This window comes from Epinephelus fuscoguttatus, linkage group LG13, assembly GCF_011397635.1.
Source record: "Epinephelus fuscoguttatus linkage group LG13, E.fuscoguttatus.final_Chr_v1".
NCBI classification, from domain to species: domain Eukaryota; kingdom Metazoa; phylum Chordata; class Actinopteri; order Perciformes; family Serranidae; genus Epinephelus; species Epinephelus fuscoguttatus.
Window position 1 is genome coordinate 43,359,955 of NC_064764.1, and position 16,345 is coordinate 43,376,299.

The 16,345-nt window shown below is 43.5% G+C and overlaps 1 protein-coding gene across 7 annotated transcripts in view; it reads left to right on the forward strand.

Annotated features, from left to right (window-relative positions):
- Nucleotides 1-10,806: 10,806 nt before the first annotated feature.
- Nucleotides 10,807-16,345, forward strand: part of LOC125899694 (mitogen-activated protein kinase kinase kinase kinase 4-like) — a 138,904-nt gene continuing 133,365 nt past the window's right edge. For all 7 annotated transcript variants that reach the window (XM_049594159.1, XM_049594161.1, XM_049594160.1 and 4 more), the window contains exons 1-2: nt 10,807-11,112; nt 11,288-11,353. In XM_049594159.1, coding sequence (XP_049450116.1) covers nt 11,056-11,112; nt 11,288-11,353 — 123 coding nt within the window. In that variant the 5' untranslated portion in view covers nt 10,807-11,055. The remainder of the gene's footprint in view (nt 11,113-11,287; nt 11,354-16,345) is intronic.

Below are 16,345 nucleotides of genomic sequence, written 5' to 3' on the forward strand. Positions count from 1 at the left end.
CTCCACAGAGCGGCTGTAACCCTCCACAGAGCGGCTGTAACTCTCCACAGAGCTACTGTAACCCTCCACAGAGCTACTGTAACCCTCCACAGAGCTACTGTAACTCTCCACAGAGCTACTGTAACTCTCCACAGAGCTGCTGTAACTCTCCACAGAGCTACTGTAACCCTCCACAGAGCTACTGTAACCCTCCACAGAGCTACTGTAACTCTCCACAGAGCTGCTGTAACTCTCCACAGAGCTACTGTAACCCTCCACAGAGCTACTGTAACTCTCCACAGAGCTGCTGTAACTCTCCACAGAGCTGCTGTAACTCTCCACAGAGCTACTGTAACTCTCCACAGAGCTGCTGTAACTCCCCACAGAGCTGCTGTAACTCTCCACAGAGCTACTGTAACTCTCCACAGAGCTGCTGTAACCCTCCACAGAGCTACTGTAACTCTCCACAGAGCTGCTGTAACCCTCCACAGAGCTACTGTAACTCTCCACAGAGCTGCTGTAACTCTCCACAGAGCTACTGTAACTCTCCACAGAGCTACTGTAACTCTCCACAGAGCTGCTGTAACTCTCCACAGAGCTACTGTAACTCTCCACAGAGCTGCTGTAACCCTCCACAGAGCTACTGTAACTCTCCACAGAGCTACTGTAACTCTCCACAGAGCTACTGTAACTCTCCACAGAGCTGCTGTAACCCTCCACAGAGCTGCTGTAACTCTCCACAGAGCTACTGTAACTCTCCACAGAGCTACTGTAACTCTCCACAGAGCTGCTGTAACTCTCCACAGACTGAGCTGAAACTGCAGAGTCAGATCAAACTCTTCTCTGAGCCTCTCCTCTCCAGGTCCAGAATAAATAAATAAGTCATCTGGACGTCTTGAGGTCCTGGAAACTTCCTGCTGTAGATATCACATGACAGCAGGACACACCCACTGGGTGACACTTTGATGTCTGTGGGTCGTCCCCGTCCAGCACCTTCAAAGGAGACACACTCACAGTTCTTCAGGACGAATCACAGCAGATCTTTCCTCCAAAGATTCAACATGAAGCTCAGCAGACCTCAGATCAGCTGATTCACACAGAGTTATTATCTGACATCTTCATATCTGACTCTGTTCTGATGTTTTATAATGTTCTTATTCATTAGTTTATTATTTGACAGATCTGTGAAGTAGAAATAAAAGGTTTGACGTTCTGTAGCAGAAACTACAGTACGACTAAACTGAATGTACAGTATGTCTGTTCTTATACAGACTGTGTGTAGAGTCATACTGGTGACCATTTTAATGTCTCTGCAGTCCTGTGGTTTGTGTTCTGCCAGCAGATGTTGAGTTTCTGTGAGCAGCAGAATTAAAGTGAAGCAGTGAAATAAACATCTGGATCCAGCATCATTAACAGGCAGCTGTAAAACTGTATCCAACATTCCTGTGGAGGAGAAACTGAAGCAGAGATGGACTGAGAGGACATTTAAAATAAGAAGGAGGAAGAACTGAGGATGATGAAGAACATCTGAGGAGCGGACTGCAGGTAAAGGTTTCCTCAGACTGAGGAGCAGACAGCTCACTGACGTCAGGCAGATTATAGATTTACTTTATATGTTGTATGTGTCAGTATGTTCCAGTTTTTATTTAAATCTTAGAGCATCTTTTCACCATGAGTCCACAGATGGTGATGTCCTGACGTCCTTTACAGTTGTCTTTCACTCACAGGATTTTTTTTTTGCCACATTGGTGCTCTTAGTGTAGGAATAACATATATACTACTAATAATGATAACAATGACAATAACATATAATGTAATACATTCAACAAATGAAGAAAACAGAATTAAGAACTTGATAATATTTTTTAAAATAAAATAAGAACACAGTATGTGAAGGAGATGATTTGAGATCCTTCACTCCAAACAGAGTCTGAATCAGCCTCAAACATCAGAGACTGATCTGAGGTCAGAACTTCATCTCACCCACGATATATTTACGCTATCTGACTAACCTGTCACATCGTCTGTCTGATAACCAGCATTCTCAGAACCCATTGGCTGTATTTGGCGTCTGACTTCTGGCAGACGGTGAATACAGCCTCTGGGGGCAGACCCCCAGTTTTTTGGCATTCCGGTTTGATTTGGGTGGAGGAGGCGAATTTCTGAGTTCCGTTTATATATAAGTAAATATGTTGAACCATTGCAATTGATTCAGGGTTTGCAGTGACGTCAATTATGTTCTGCCTCGTTAGTTCACTGCACGGACCGTTTAACCTGGCAACAACTGCAGCCGGCTCAAACGTGATTGGTCAATATCACACGGACTACAATCAGTGACTGCTGTGATTTATCAGCATCAGTTACCGCGGTGATTCATCAGCATCAGTTACTGCAGTGATTTATCAACATCAGTTACCGTGGTGACTTATCAGCATCAGTTACTACGGTGATTTATCAGCATCAGTTACCGTGGTGACTTATCAGCATCAGTTACTACGGTGATTTATCAGCATCAGTTACCACGGTGATTCATCAGTATTAGTTACTACGGTGATTTATCAGCATCAGTTACCACTGTGATTTATCAGCATCAGTTACTACGGTGATTTACCAGCATTAGTTACCACGGTGATTTATCAGCATTAGTTACCACGGTGATTCATCAGTATTAGTTACTACGGTGATTTATCAGCATCAGTTACCACGGTGATTTATCAGCATCAGTTACCATGGTGATTTATCAGCATTCGTTACCACGGTGATTTATCAGCATCAGTTACCGCGGTGATTTATCAGCATCAGTTACCGCGGTGATTTATCAGCATCAGTTACCACGGTGATTTATCAGCATCAGTTACCATGGTGATTTACCAGCATTCGTTACCACGGTGATTTATCAGCATCAGTTACCACGGTGATTTATCAGCATTCGTTACCACGGTGATTTATCAGCATCAGTTACCATGGTGATTTACCAGCATTCGTTCCCACGGTGATTTATCAGCATCAGTTACCGCGGTGATTCATCAACATCAGTTACTGCGGTGATTTATCAGCATCAGTTACCACTGTGATTTATCAGCATCAGTTACTGCGGTGATTTATCAGCATCAGTTACCACGGTGATTTATCAGCATCAGTTACCACGGTGATTTATCAGCATCAGTTACCACGGTGATTTATCAGCATCAGTTACCACGGTGATTTATCAGCATCAGTTACCACGGTGATTTATCAGCATCAGTTACCATGGTGATTTACCAGCATCAGTTACCATGGTGATTTATCAGCATCAGTTACCACGGTGATTTACCAGCATTCGTTACCACAGTGATTTATCAGCATCAGTTACCGCAGTGATTTATCAGCATCAGTTACCACGGTGATTTATCAATTTAATTCAATTCAATTCAATTCAATTTTACTTATAAAGCCCAATATCACAAATCACAATTTGCCTCACAGGGCTTTACAGCATACGACATCCCTCTGTCCTTATGACCCTCACAGCTGATCAGGAAAAACTCCCCAAAAAACCCTTTAACGGGGAAAAAATGGTAGAAACCTCAGGAAGAGCAACTGAGGAGGGATCCCTCTTCCAGGATGGACAGACGTGCAATAGATGTCGTACAGAACAGATCAGCATAACAAATTAACAGTAATCCATATGACACAATGAGACAGAGAGAGAGAGAGAGAGAGAGAGAGAGAGATGCAGGTAATGACAGTAGCTTACAACAACATTAATGAAAGTAATAATATTATAGTTATAGTTCTGGCTACTGCGGTACAATATGTTGAAAGTATGTATTAATATCTGGCAGTATACATGTGTGACAATAGTCATATGTGTATAATAACAGTAGAAGTATGACTAATGACTAATGATGGCAGCAGCAGCAGGAGGCATCTGGCAGGACCACGGCAGCAGCACCACCACACACGTCACGCTGTCCAGGCACCGCTGTGATATGAGTTAATCTGAGAGACAGTGGAGCACAAAGGCTCCGGAGAAGAAGCCGAGTTAGTGACATCCAGAATGGCCGAGTTAGCAAGATGCAGTAATAGGATACGAGAGAGAGAGAGAGAGAGAGAGAGAGAGAGAGAGAAGAAGAGAAGGAGAGAAGGGGCCCGGTGTATTATAGGGGGGTCCTCCGGCAGACTAGGCCTAAGTCAGCCTAACTAGGGGCTGGTACAGGGCAAGCCTGAGCCAGCCCTAACTATAAGCTTTATCAAAGAGGAAAGTCTTAAGTCTAGTCTTAAATGTGGAGACGGTGTCTGCCTCCCGGACCGTAACAGGAAGATGATTCCACAGGAGAGGAGCCTGATAGCTGAAGGCTCTGGCTCCTGATCTACTTTGGAGACTTTAGGGACCACGAGTAACCCTGCGTTCTCAGAGCGCAGAGTTCTGGTGGGATAATAAGGCACTATGAGCTCTCTAAGATATGACGGAGCTTGACCATTTAGAGCTTTATAAGTTAACAGTAGGATTTTAAATTAAATTCTGGATTTGTGCAGAGAAGCTAAAACAGGAGAAATATGATCTTGTTTCTTAGTTCCTGTTAGTACACGTGCTGCTGCATTCTGAATTAGCTGGAGAGTTTTTAAGGACTTACTAGAGCTACCTGATAATAGAGAGTTACAGTAATCCAGCCTAGAGGTGACAAAAGCGTGGACCAATTTTTCTGCATCTTTTCGGGTCAGGATAGGCCTAATTTTCACAATATTACGCAGATGAAAAAATGCAGTCTGTGAGGTTTGTTTTAAATGAGAATTAAAAGACAAATCTTGATCAAATATCACTCCGAGGTTTCTTACGGTAGTGCTAGAGGCCAGAGCAATGCCATCTAGAGAAACTATGTCATCAGATAAAGAGTCTCTGAGTTGTTTGGGGCCAAGAACAATAACTTCAGTTTTATCTGAATTTAACATCAGGAAATTGGTGCTCATCCAGATTTTTATGTCTTTAAGGCAGTTATGGAGTTTAGTTAATTGATTACTTTCTTCTGGCTTCATCGATAAATACAACTGAGTATCATCCGCATAACAATGGAAATTTATAGAGTGATTTCTAATGATGTTACCTAAAGGAAGCATATATACAGTAAATAGGATTGGTCCGAGCACAGAACCTTGCGGAACTCCAAAACAAACTTTGGTACGTAAGGACGATTCATTATGAATGTGAACAAACTGAAAACGATCAGATAAATAAGATTTAAACCAGCTCAGTGCAGAACCTTTTAGGCCAATTAAGTGATCCAGTCTCTGCAGTAGAATTTGATGGTCAGTAGTGTCAAATGCTGCACTAAGATCTAATAAAACAAGTACAGAGACGAGTCCTTTGTCTGAAGCAATCAGAAGGTCATTTGTAATTTTAACTAGAGCTGTCTCAGTGCTATGATGCACTCTAAATCCTGACTGAAATTCCTCAAATAAATTATTATCATGGAGAAAATCACACAGCTGGTCTGCGACTACTTTCTCAAGGATCTTTGACATAAAGGGAAGATTAGATATTGGTCTATAGTTGGCTAACACCTCTGGATCCAGGGTGGGCTTTTTAGTAGAGGTTTAATTACAGCTACCTTAAAAGACTGTGGTACATAGCCTGTTAATAAGGATATATTGATCATATCTAATATATGAGTGTTAACTAAAGGAAAGACCTCCTTAAGTAGCCTAGTTGGGATGGGGTCTAAGAGACACGTTCATGATTTAGATGAAGAAATCACTGCGGTCAATTCTTGAAAAGAAATTGGGGAGAAGCAATCTAAATATATATTAGGTCTTACAGCTGTGTTTGAGGTTAGACAGGTACTATCTGAGGACAGGAGGTCATGAATTTTGCCTCTAATAGTTAGAATTTTGTCATTAAAAAAGCTCATAAAATCATTACTGCTAAGGGCTAAAGGAATACAAGGCTCAATAGAGCTCTGACTCTCAGTCAGCCTGGCTACAGTGCTGAAAAGAAACCTGGGGTTGTTCTTATTGTCTTCTATTAATGCTGAGTAATAGTTTGCTCTGGCATTGCGGAGGCCCCTCTTATAAGTTTTGAGACTGTCTGTCCAGATTAAACGAGATTCTTCCAGCTTGGTTAATTGCCAATTCCTTTCAAATTTTCGCGATATTTGTTTTAACTATATCAGCATCAGTTACCGTGGTGATTTATCCTGGTAAAAAGACTGAAAACACAGAGTTAACCCTGAAGTTTCCTCCTAACTCCAGATCCTGCTTCATAGTTCAGACCTCTGATATTTGTTCTGTTGGACAACATGAAGGTGGCACATCAAGAACCTGGAGATCTGAAATCACTGTCACATGATTGCTACTAACCCTGACCTCTCATCAGCAACTTTAATGTCAGAGAGTTTTTGACAGCAGCCGACAGGTAGAACCATGGATATAATGCAGCCTGTGTGGATATGGGAGCAGCAGCACTGAAATATTTATGACTGTTTCCATTTCACACTCTTATTATCTTGTATCTGTCTGACAGAGACACTCAGGAGGAACAGATACAAACAGGAGCTGAGATCATGTTTAAATATTAGAATCTACATGTTTCATTACAGAACCACATCTGCATATCCATTCAGTCATTGTAATAATGTTCCTTCTTCTGTACCTCCTGTCAGAGGTTTATAATCAGGTTTGGAAAAGATTTCATCAGTATGCTCTCAGAAAGAAGGGCTCTGAAAGAGTTCCTCCTGAAGAGCTGAGGTTCTACACAGAACCTTCTGCTCCTGAAAAACCTTTATTTGAAGGAAGGGTTCTTTCAGTGGGTTCTGGATGAAACCCTTGGCGTATGAAAGGTTCTCAGCAGAACCTCCTGGGTGGGTTCTTGTTAGCACCTGTAGAAGGTGGAGGGGTTCTTGATGAACTCCTAGTGAGGGTTCTGAGGGAAACCTTTACACCACAGAGGGATTATCAGTAGAACCTTAGCTTCAACCCCAGAATATATTTTTTCTTATTCTTATTCTTATATTATTCTTTACTTTAAGATAAGATAAGATAAGATAAGATAAGGTAAGATAAGATGAGATACACCTTTATTGATCCCATAATTGAGAAATTCCAGTGTTACAGCAGTCAAGGGGAAAGAGTCAAATTATAGACTTCAAAATTTAAACTTAAAAACTTAAAACTTAAAAAAAGTACAACTAAGTAAAAAAAAAAAAAAAAAAAAGAAACGGCGATAAATAATAATAATAATAATAATAATAATAATAATAATAATGAGAAGTGGATAATAATGAGCAGCAGTGAATGAAAATGAACAGTGGATAAAGGGAGCACATCTAGTGCAAGTGATTGTATGTGCAAAACAGCAGACAGCTGTGATGTCCATAAAGTGTCCATAGTGTCAATAAAGTGTCTATTAAGTGTTTATTAAGTGTGACTTGACTTCCACTCTGTGTGATGTCATCATCATCATCATCATGTGTCCACAGACCTTCCTCACAGCAGATATTTTGACATGTCGCAGCAGGAGAAACACACGTGGTGTCGACAACATAAAACCAGCTGCATTCCTGGCAGGTGAGTTCTGACTGCAGGATCCTGGATCACTGAGACTCTGATGGACCTGAGCCATCATTCATGAAGTGTTTCTCACCTCTTATTCTCCTGCCCAGACAAGTCCAAACTTTATTAGTACCTTTTCCAAGAACACCACAGTCGCCCCTGTGACATCACTTCCTGGTTTAAATCAGGAGCCTGATCCTCTGACACATGAACGTCACACACTGTTGCTGTCTGCACTTTATTTCTTTATTGATGTAGGTGTGTGTGGACATTAGCCTCCATGCAAGAAGCTTTAATTTACATAAAAAATCTGAAATGATTTACTCAAAATATTTGTGAGATGTTGAAAGAAACATTATAATAAAGTATTAAGATATGGACACAGTTTCTGTCTGTTGTCTGTGAGGTATGATCAATATGAGACTTTCACTGTTGTGTCCTGACAACGTTTAATGACCCAGTTTTTATATAAATTCTGTTTTCACCTGTTATTAAACTCACAGTTCACCTTTCATTGTGACCATCTGAAGATGCACCTGTATGGTAATGATGTTTAATCAGACACACCTGAAAGTGGATGGATCATCTTAGGAAAGGAGACGAATTTATGAGTTCATAGAAAAAGTCTCATGTTGTGTTCACACTTAATAAAACTATTTGTTTGAGTGAATTACAGGTAAAGTCAAGTTAAGGACATCAATTAGATGCTAAGTCCTGCTGGGCAACAGGATGGACATGACCTGAACGATGTGAAATATATGAACTAAGTGGCGTAAATGAAGCGAGTAGCGTGATTTTGTGTCACATGCTTTTTTGCGAGAGTTGCAAAATCTGAACTTCAGAGAGTGATTTGCGCCATGATAGACAATCAGCAGATGCTGTGGGGACGTATGACATCGAGGACATGCTGGCTGAAAACCTTTCGTTGATTCAATAGTTTCACATGTGTGTGATGAGTTAATCCCGCAAATGAAGCGAGTCTACACAAAATATTCTAGTGTTCAAACTCACGTGAGTAATGTGATGTGAAAATCCACATCCTGTTTGGAAAACGTCATCAGATCTTTGACTTCAACTGGTGAAAAATGGGAACAAAAACCAAAAGTGTTTAAATGTTTGTTGAGTTTATATGAATGTATTTTTTCAGGTGAAGTGTTGGTGGACAATTGAGGGCTGATGATGGGTGGATTATTGAGGGCTGATGATGGGTGGATTATTGAGGGCTGATGATAGGTGGATTATTGAGGGCTGATGATAGGTGGATTATTGAGGGCTGATGATGGGTGGATTATTGAGGGCTGATGATTGGTGGATTATTGAGGGCTGATGATGGGTGGATTATTGAGGGCTGATGATTGGTGGATTATTGAGGGCTGATGATAGGTGGATTATTGAGGATTGATGATCGGTGGATTATTGAGGGCTGATGATGGGTGGATTATTGAGGGCTGATGATAGGTGGATTATTGAGGGCTGATGATAGGTGGATTATTGAGGGCTGATGATGGGTGGATTATTGAGGGCTGATGATGGGTGGATTATTGAGGGCTGATGATAGGTGGATTATTGAGGGCTGATGATAGGTGGATTACTGAGGGCTGATGATAGGTGGATTATTGAGGGCTGATGATGGGTGGATTACTGAGGGCTGATGATGGGTGGATTATTGAGGGCTGATGATAGGTGGATTATTGAGGGCTGATGATAGGTGGATTATTGAGGGCTGATGATCGGTGGATTATTGAGGATTGATGATCGGTGGATTATTGAGGGCTGATGATGGGTGGATTATTGAGGGCTGATGATGGGTGGATTATTGAGGGCTGATGATAGGTGGATTACTGAGGGCTGATGATAGGTGGATTATTGAGGGCTGATGATGGGTGGATTACTGAGGGCTGATGATGGGTGGATTATTGAGGGCTGATGATAGGTGGATTATTGAGGGCTGATGATAGGTGGATTATTGAGGATTGATGATGGGTGGATTATTGAGGTCTGATGATAGGTGGATTATTGAGGGCTGATGATGGGTGGATTATTGAGGGCTGATGATAGGTGGATTATTGAGGATTGATGATCGGTGGATTATTGAGGGCTGATGATGGGTGGATTATTGAGGGCTGATGATGGGTGGATTATTGAGGGCTGATGATAGGTGGATTATTGAGGGCTGATGATGGGTGGATTATTGAGGGCTGATGATAGGTGGATTATTGAGGGCTGATGATAGGTGGATTATTGAGGGCTGATGATGGGTGGATTATTGAGGGCTGATGACGGGTGGATTATTGAGGGCTGATGATAGGTGGATTATTGAGGATTGATGATGGGTGGATTATTGAGGGCTGATGATGGGTGGATTATTGAGGGCTGATGATGGGTGGATTATTGAGGGCTGATGATAGGTGGATTATTGAGGATTGATGATGGGTGGATTATTGAGGGCTGATGATAGGTGGATTATTGAGGGCTGATGATAGGTGGATTATTGAGGATTGATGATCGGTGGATTATTGAGGGCTGATGATGGGTGGATTATTGAGGGCTGATGATGGGTGGATTATTGAGGGCTGATGATAGGTGGATTATTGAGGATTGATGATGGGTGGATTATTGAGGGCTGATGATAGGTGGATTATTGAGGGCTGATGATAGGTGGATTATTGAGGATTGATGATCGGTGGATTATTGAGGGCTGATGATGGGTGGATTATTGAGGGCTGAGGATGTGACTCTCAGGTGATGAATTCAACAACATAAACAACATAAAACCAGAAAACAAAGGACGTTCAGTCAGAATTAAAATATAATGCATAATACAAATGTACTTAAAGTGCATCAGAGTTACATATTGACATAGTCTGTCAGTGATGCCCCAAAACTGTGGAACACACTGCAGACACTTGATTTATATGATCATGATTTATAGCACTCTGTGCTGAATTTCTTGTATGAGGTGACATATAAATAAAGTTTATTCCAATTATTATTATTGTGTCCAATTATAATAATAATTATGTTATTATCATTACTATGATCATCATTATTATGTGTATTATTATTATTATCATTATTGTTATTATTACATCACACAGTATGAACTGGTGTGTAACATTCAGAAATATAAACTTGTTATACTGTAATTTAGTAGAAGACATTAATCTACAGCTCCCTGTGTGTGTCTGTGTCTGTGAGGGTTAGGGTGGATGTGTGGTGTCCCCCTCGGCCCGGGGCCCCAGTTGTTTTCGGACCGTCCCTTTGTGAGAGCGGAGGGGCGGAGTCAGAGGAGAGGCGGAGGGACAGTGGGCAGAGCCATCAGGCAGAGAGACAGTGACACAGACAGGAGGACACAGAGACAGACAGAGGGACAGCAGGCTGAGCTCCGGCAGTCAGTCGGTCGGTCGGTCGGTCGGTAGGTATGTAGCAGCAGCGGAGGATTATCAAAGGATTATAATCTAACCCCGCCGAGGATGAGCCGCTCCCCGGCCGCCTGAAGGAGACTCAAACCCCGCCGTTATTCCGCTCATCTTCTCCGTCTGGACCAAAATGGCGAACGAGTCCCCGGCCAAGAGTCTGGTGGACATAGACCTGGCGTCCCTCAGGGTGAGTCCGGGTCTCTGGGACCGACACAGACCGTTACAGACCGACACAGACCCTGCGGAGCCGTCTCTTTGTCTGAGGCCAGCGGGACGGGCGCAGCCGGTTCACACATCAAACCAACCCTCCGTTAAACGCGCAGAGAACCGCTCATTAATGTGTGTGTTTGTTTTATACGCAGGATCCGGCCGGAATATTCGAGCTGGTGGAGGTGGTCGGAAATGGGACGTACGGACAAGTCTACAAGGTTGGTGTGTGTGTGTTACCGTGTGTGTGTGTGTGTGTGTGTGTGTGTGTGTGTGTGTTACCGTGTGTGTGTGTGTGTGTGTGTGTGCGCGCGCGCACGCTCCTCCGTGTGTGTGTGTGTGTGTGTGTGTGTGTGTGTGTGTGTGTGAAGAAACGGGCGGAAACTGGAGCACCAACACGCAGAGTCCTCTCAGTGTATGTTCGGTCCTCCGGTCTCATCAGACCGGGTCCCCGCCCCTCCGGTCGGTCCGGACCGGATCATCTCTCTGTATCTCCGGTTGTATCGATGCAAACATCAGACCTGCTCCTATTTTAGTTCCGACCAGCTCCCTCCTCCTCCTCCTCCTCCTCCTCCTTTATCCACATCCAGTCAAATATCCCTCATATCGTGCACGAGGATCTCAGACCTGATCCAGGTCAGTCCTCAGCAGCTGACCGACTGAGCGCCATTAGGTGGGCGGTGTTTCACTGCGCATTTGTGCACATCACTGGCCAGCAGGCCTTCTGCTGTGTGCTGCATCAACACACACACACACACACACACACACACACACACACACACACACACACACAGTAGATGGAGGCCCAGAGCTCCTGCAGCCTGATCTCCACCTTCACTGCTCCATCAGAGGAGCAGCTACATCATCATCATCATCATCATCATCATCATCCTGCTGTTGCCTGGTAGAACTGAGAGGAAGAAGGAGAGGAGAGAAGGAAGGAGAGGAGGAGAAGACAGGGGAGGAGGAAGGAGAGCAGGGGAGGAGAGGAGGAGAGGGGGAGAGGGGAGGAGAGGAGAGGAGGAGAAGACAGGGGAGGAGGAAGGAGAGCAGGGGAGGAGAGGAGGAGAGGGGGAGAGGGGAGGAGAGGAGAGGAGGAAATAAGGAGATAAGGACAGGGTCAGAGGAGCAGCTGATGTATCTGCTTTGGTTTCTGTTGAATTTGAAAAGAATCAGCTGCAGCTCTGTGACGACGTGTGTTTTGTGTATCTAAGTGTTGTGTGTTGTGTATCTAAGTGTTGTGTTTTGTGTGTCTAAGTGTTGTGTGTTGTGTGTGTAAGTGTTGTGTGTTGTGTATCTAAGTGTTGTGTTTTGTGTGTCTAAGTGTTGTGTGTTGTGTATCTAAGTGTTGTGTGTTGTGTATCTAAGTGTTGTGTGTTGTGTGTGTAAGTGTTGTGTGTTGTGTATCTAAGTGTTGTGTTTTGTGTGTCTAAGTGTTGTGTGTTGTGTGTGTAAGTGTTGTGTGTCTAAGTGTTGTGTGTTGTGTATCTAAGTGTTGTGTGTGTAAGTGTTGTGTGTCTAAGTGTTGTGTTTTGTGTGTGTAAGTGTTGTGTGTCTAAGTGTTGTGTTTTGTGTGTCTAAGTCTTGTCTCTCAACATGTCTGCTCCCTGTCAGCTGCTCTGTGGATGCTGTGTCATATTAAAGGTGTGATGATGTGTTGGCAGTGATGTCATCATAACTGTTGTGTTCTGGATACCTCAGAGTGAGGCGTTTATATCTACACAGGGAGCAGGTCCTCGTCTACAGAGATCACCATGTTGCACCACCGTGTTTCTACAGTAGCCCAGAAGGGACAAACCAAACACTGACTCTAGATAGAGATGCTCATGTTTTTGTGTCGTCCACTGTCGTCAGCAGCGTCTGTTCATCACATGAAACCTGTTTATTAAGAGTTTATTGCTGGTGTAAATCAGCTGGTGAGTGTGTGTGTGTGTGTGTGTGAGAGGAGGAACCTCTGCAATAAAAAGATCCGAAATGTTTTGATCTGAAGTTCTCAGAGTAAAATTAATTTGGCAGTACATCCAACTAGCCTCAAACTCACAGAGAACATGTGGCCAGCTCATCGTCGTCTCACAGCGTCACATGTGTGATCATGTGAGAGCGGCACCTGAACAGCTGATGATTGGTTGACACAACTAAACCATCGTAACCGTCTCAGTGACGGTCATCTTCACGCTCATCATCCTCAACAGGGTCAGGACCTGACAGCGGTTTGTCATCATCACTGACTTGTGTAGCTGTGAGGCTGGTTGGATGTACTGCCAAATGTTTTCTCATTTATAACCCCTGCGTACACACAGAGCGAGGCCTGAAAGAGGCGTACGACATTTCATACGTTAAAGTCGTGATGTATAAAAACAACCCTGGTGGAGAAACTCTGACCCATGGCTATAAACATTTAGGAGACAGGAAATTGGCAACACAGATGGTGGGATGGAGCCTGATTGTAGAAACTGTCCAATATTTTTTGGCGCTCACCATTTTAGGATTTTGTCCGCACGTATATTGTTAGTCTGGATCCTACGGTCTGTTTTATAAACAAGACCTCAGGTCTGGGACCATGGCGTGGATGTATTAAGAGAACTATGCACAGTGTTGGAGGCTATGGAGCCAAAATGGCTGAACTACTGCGATGACCAGTGGCTGACCGGCACTACTTCCACACTGTGCGGCCCACAGAGCATGTGCACTAGAGACCAATAGAGGCTGAGCGGCTCCTTCTGCTTCAGGTGTGGCGCTCTGCTAACTTGAGTGGGGATAAAATAATTCAGTGGTTCAGCTCCTCCAGAGTCTCCAAATGTTATCGGACCACATGGGTCAAACTCTGATAGTGGAATGAGTCATCTCATGGATTGGGTTAGAAGTTAGCAGCAGCCAGATGCTGGTAACATCTGCACTCACCAGCCAATCCAAAAACAGTGGTCATCTTCTGATTGGATGGTAGGTTTTATAATTGACCAGTCACAGTGGACTGAAACGTTAACGCTAAAAAATATGTTATCCACACTCCTGGCTGCAAACACGGGATGTCTCAGAATTAAACACGTCACTATATTTAAACACAGGAATGGGTCAAGAAAAACAACCTGTGTATTTGTTTGTTGATCTTTAACAGCAGTCTGCAGCTCGGCAGGCGTCTCTCTGAGGTGTCTCGCCGTCCCCTCCACCTCCTGATGACACAGTCAGCTCAGATACTACGTCACTTTATAAATGTTGATATGATAGATATGAAACAAATCCCTGGTATGTACAACACCAGCATTGTCTCGTGGTGACTGGGCGGCTCTCTCCCATGTTTCATGGTCAACGTGAACCCACAGGCGTGTTGTAAACATGTCCAACATGGCATTCGTGTCCACAGAGTGGTTTCAGGGTCGACTGTATCTCAGCTCCGCCTCTGAGGATTACACAAGTGACCAGCAGCATTCAGCGACTCCACGGCTGAGACGAGTGTCACTTTGAATCAGAGTGTGTGGTCGTGGGCCCCGAGGCGAGCCTCAGTGAACACCGTTACCTCACAGTATGACGATGACATGTCTCCTCATGATGAAGCTCAGTGTGGGAGTGTTTGGTCCTACCGTTGTGTGCAGGCAGGGAACAGAACAACAGGAAACACATCTTGATTTGCTTTGAGGGTTTTTGGTGTTTTATTTGTGAGGCTCGGGGGAGGATGGTGCCCACTGTAAACGTTTCATTAAAGACGGGACGAGTGGGACGGAAAACTCTGTCCTTTGCGTTTAAAAAACTTCTGTGTTTATATGATGACGTTATTGAAACGATCCCTGTTCGCATGGAGCCGCAAAATCTCCTGGAAACGCTGTAGTATGCACGCCAGGCCAATGGGTGGCAGTGTAAATTTGCAAAGCAACACCACGGCATGACGCCATGTGCCTGCGCTGAAGCGCCTTCCTCTCCAACGCCGTGATTACAAACCAGAACAAAGAAGACACAATGGCGAAAGCATGCACAGATAACTTTGTCTGGATGGACGACGAGGTGGAGTTGCTACAGTAACAGGTCTACACTTCACTTCAAATCAACAGGGTGAGCAGCACAAACAGAGCTCGGCATTGTTGTTGTGACGGTCGGCGTGCCTAGTGACTGGAACCGTAATGCACATGTGCGAAAAGTCTCCGTTTTCAGAGGAACTGCATATTGCAAGTTTACATGACAAGTGAGATGCTGCCGTTTCCAAAAAGTTGCACTCTGGAACCCGTTTTCAAAACGTTGTGTTTTCAGGCACCCAAAATGCCGCTGTCATGTAAACGATTGGCCAAAACGCAACTAAAGTTTACCGTTTTCAGTTGAAATCGCTGTCGTATAAACGAGGCCTGAGAAGAGAGAATCAGTCGTTCTTTAATCAGCAGAGTGTTTCTGTTCAGGCCTGACAGGTCTCAGCTGGTGTTGGTCTGCTGTAGAATATAATCCTCACTCAGTGACTGAGTTCTGACATTTTAACTTTTACATGAAAACATGTGACAGTGTGTTTTTCATCTCATTTATTCTTCATGACGTCCTTCACGCTTGATCAGCCTTTAGCCTATGGCGTACGCAGACTCAGATGTGTACATGTGTCCCTAGAGCAGTCCGACATGTTCCTCCTCACAAATGTTTTATTTCATAGATTAGATGCACAAATTGCTGATGTTTTAAATGTTACCTTTGTTAAATCAATCAATCAATCAATCAATCACTCACTCACTCACTCACTCACTCCATCAATCACTCAATCAATCACTCACTCAATCAATCACTCAATCAATCAATCAGTCAGTTTTATTTATAAAGCCCAATATCACAAATCACAATTTGCCTCACAGGGCTTTACAGCATACGACATCCCTCTGTCCTTAGGACCCTCACAGCAAATGTTGTTGTTGATTTTATGAGTAAAGAAAAGTCTGCTAGCTGCTGGGCTAGTTAACGCAATGGGAAAGGTCATAGGTTTAAGCTAATAATGTTAGCATGTTGTTTATGTGGAGAGACAGGTGTCTTTTTTTGTTTTACTGGTGAAGCTTGTGAGTTCAAACTGAATTGAATTTTGTGACATTGCCTTTGTTAAATGTTTCTTGAGTTACCAAAAATAGTGCTAGTGGCTAGGCTAATATATGCACTGGGAAACGTCATAGGCTTATGCTAATAATGTTAGCATGTTGTATTTGTGGGGAAAATGTGTCTTTCAAAAGACAAATGTTTGTCAGTGAACCTTGTGA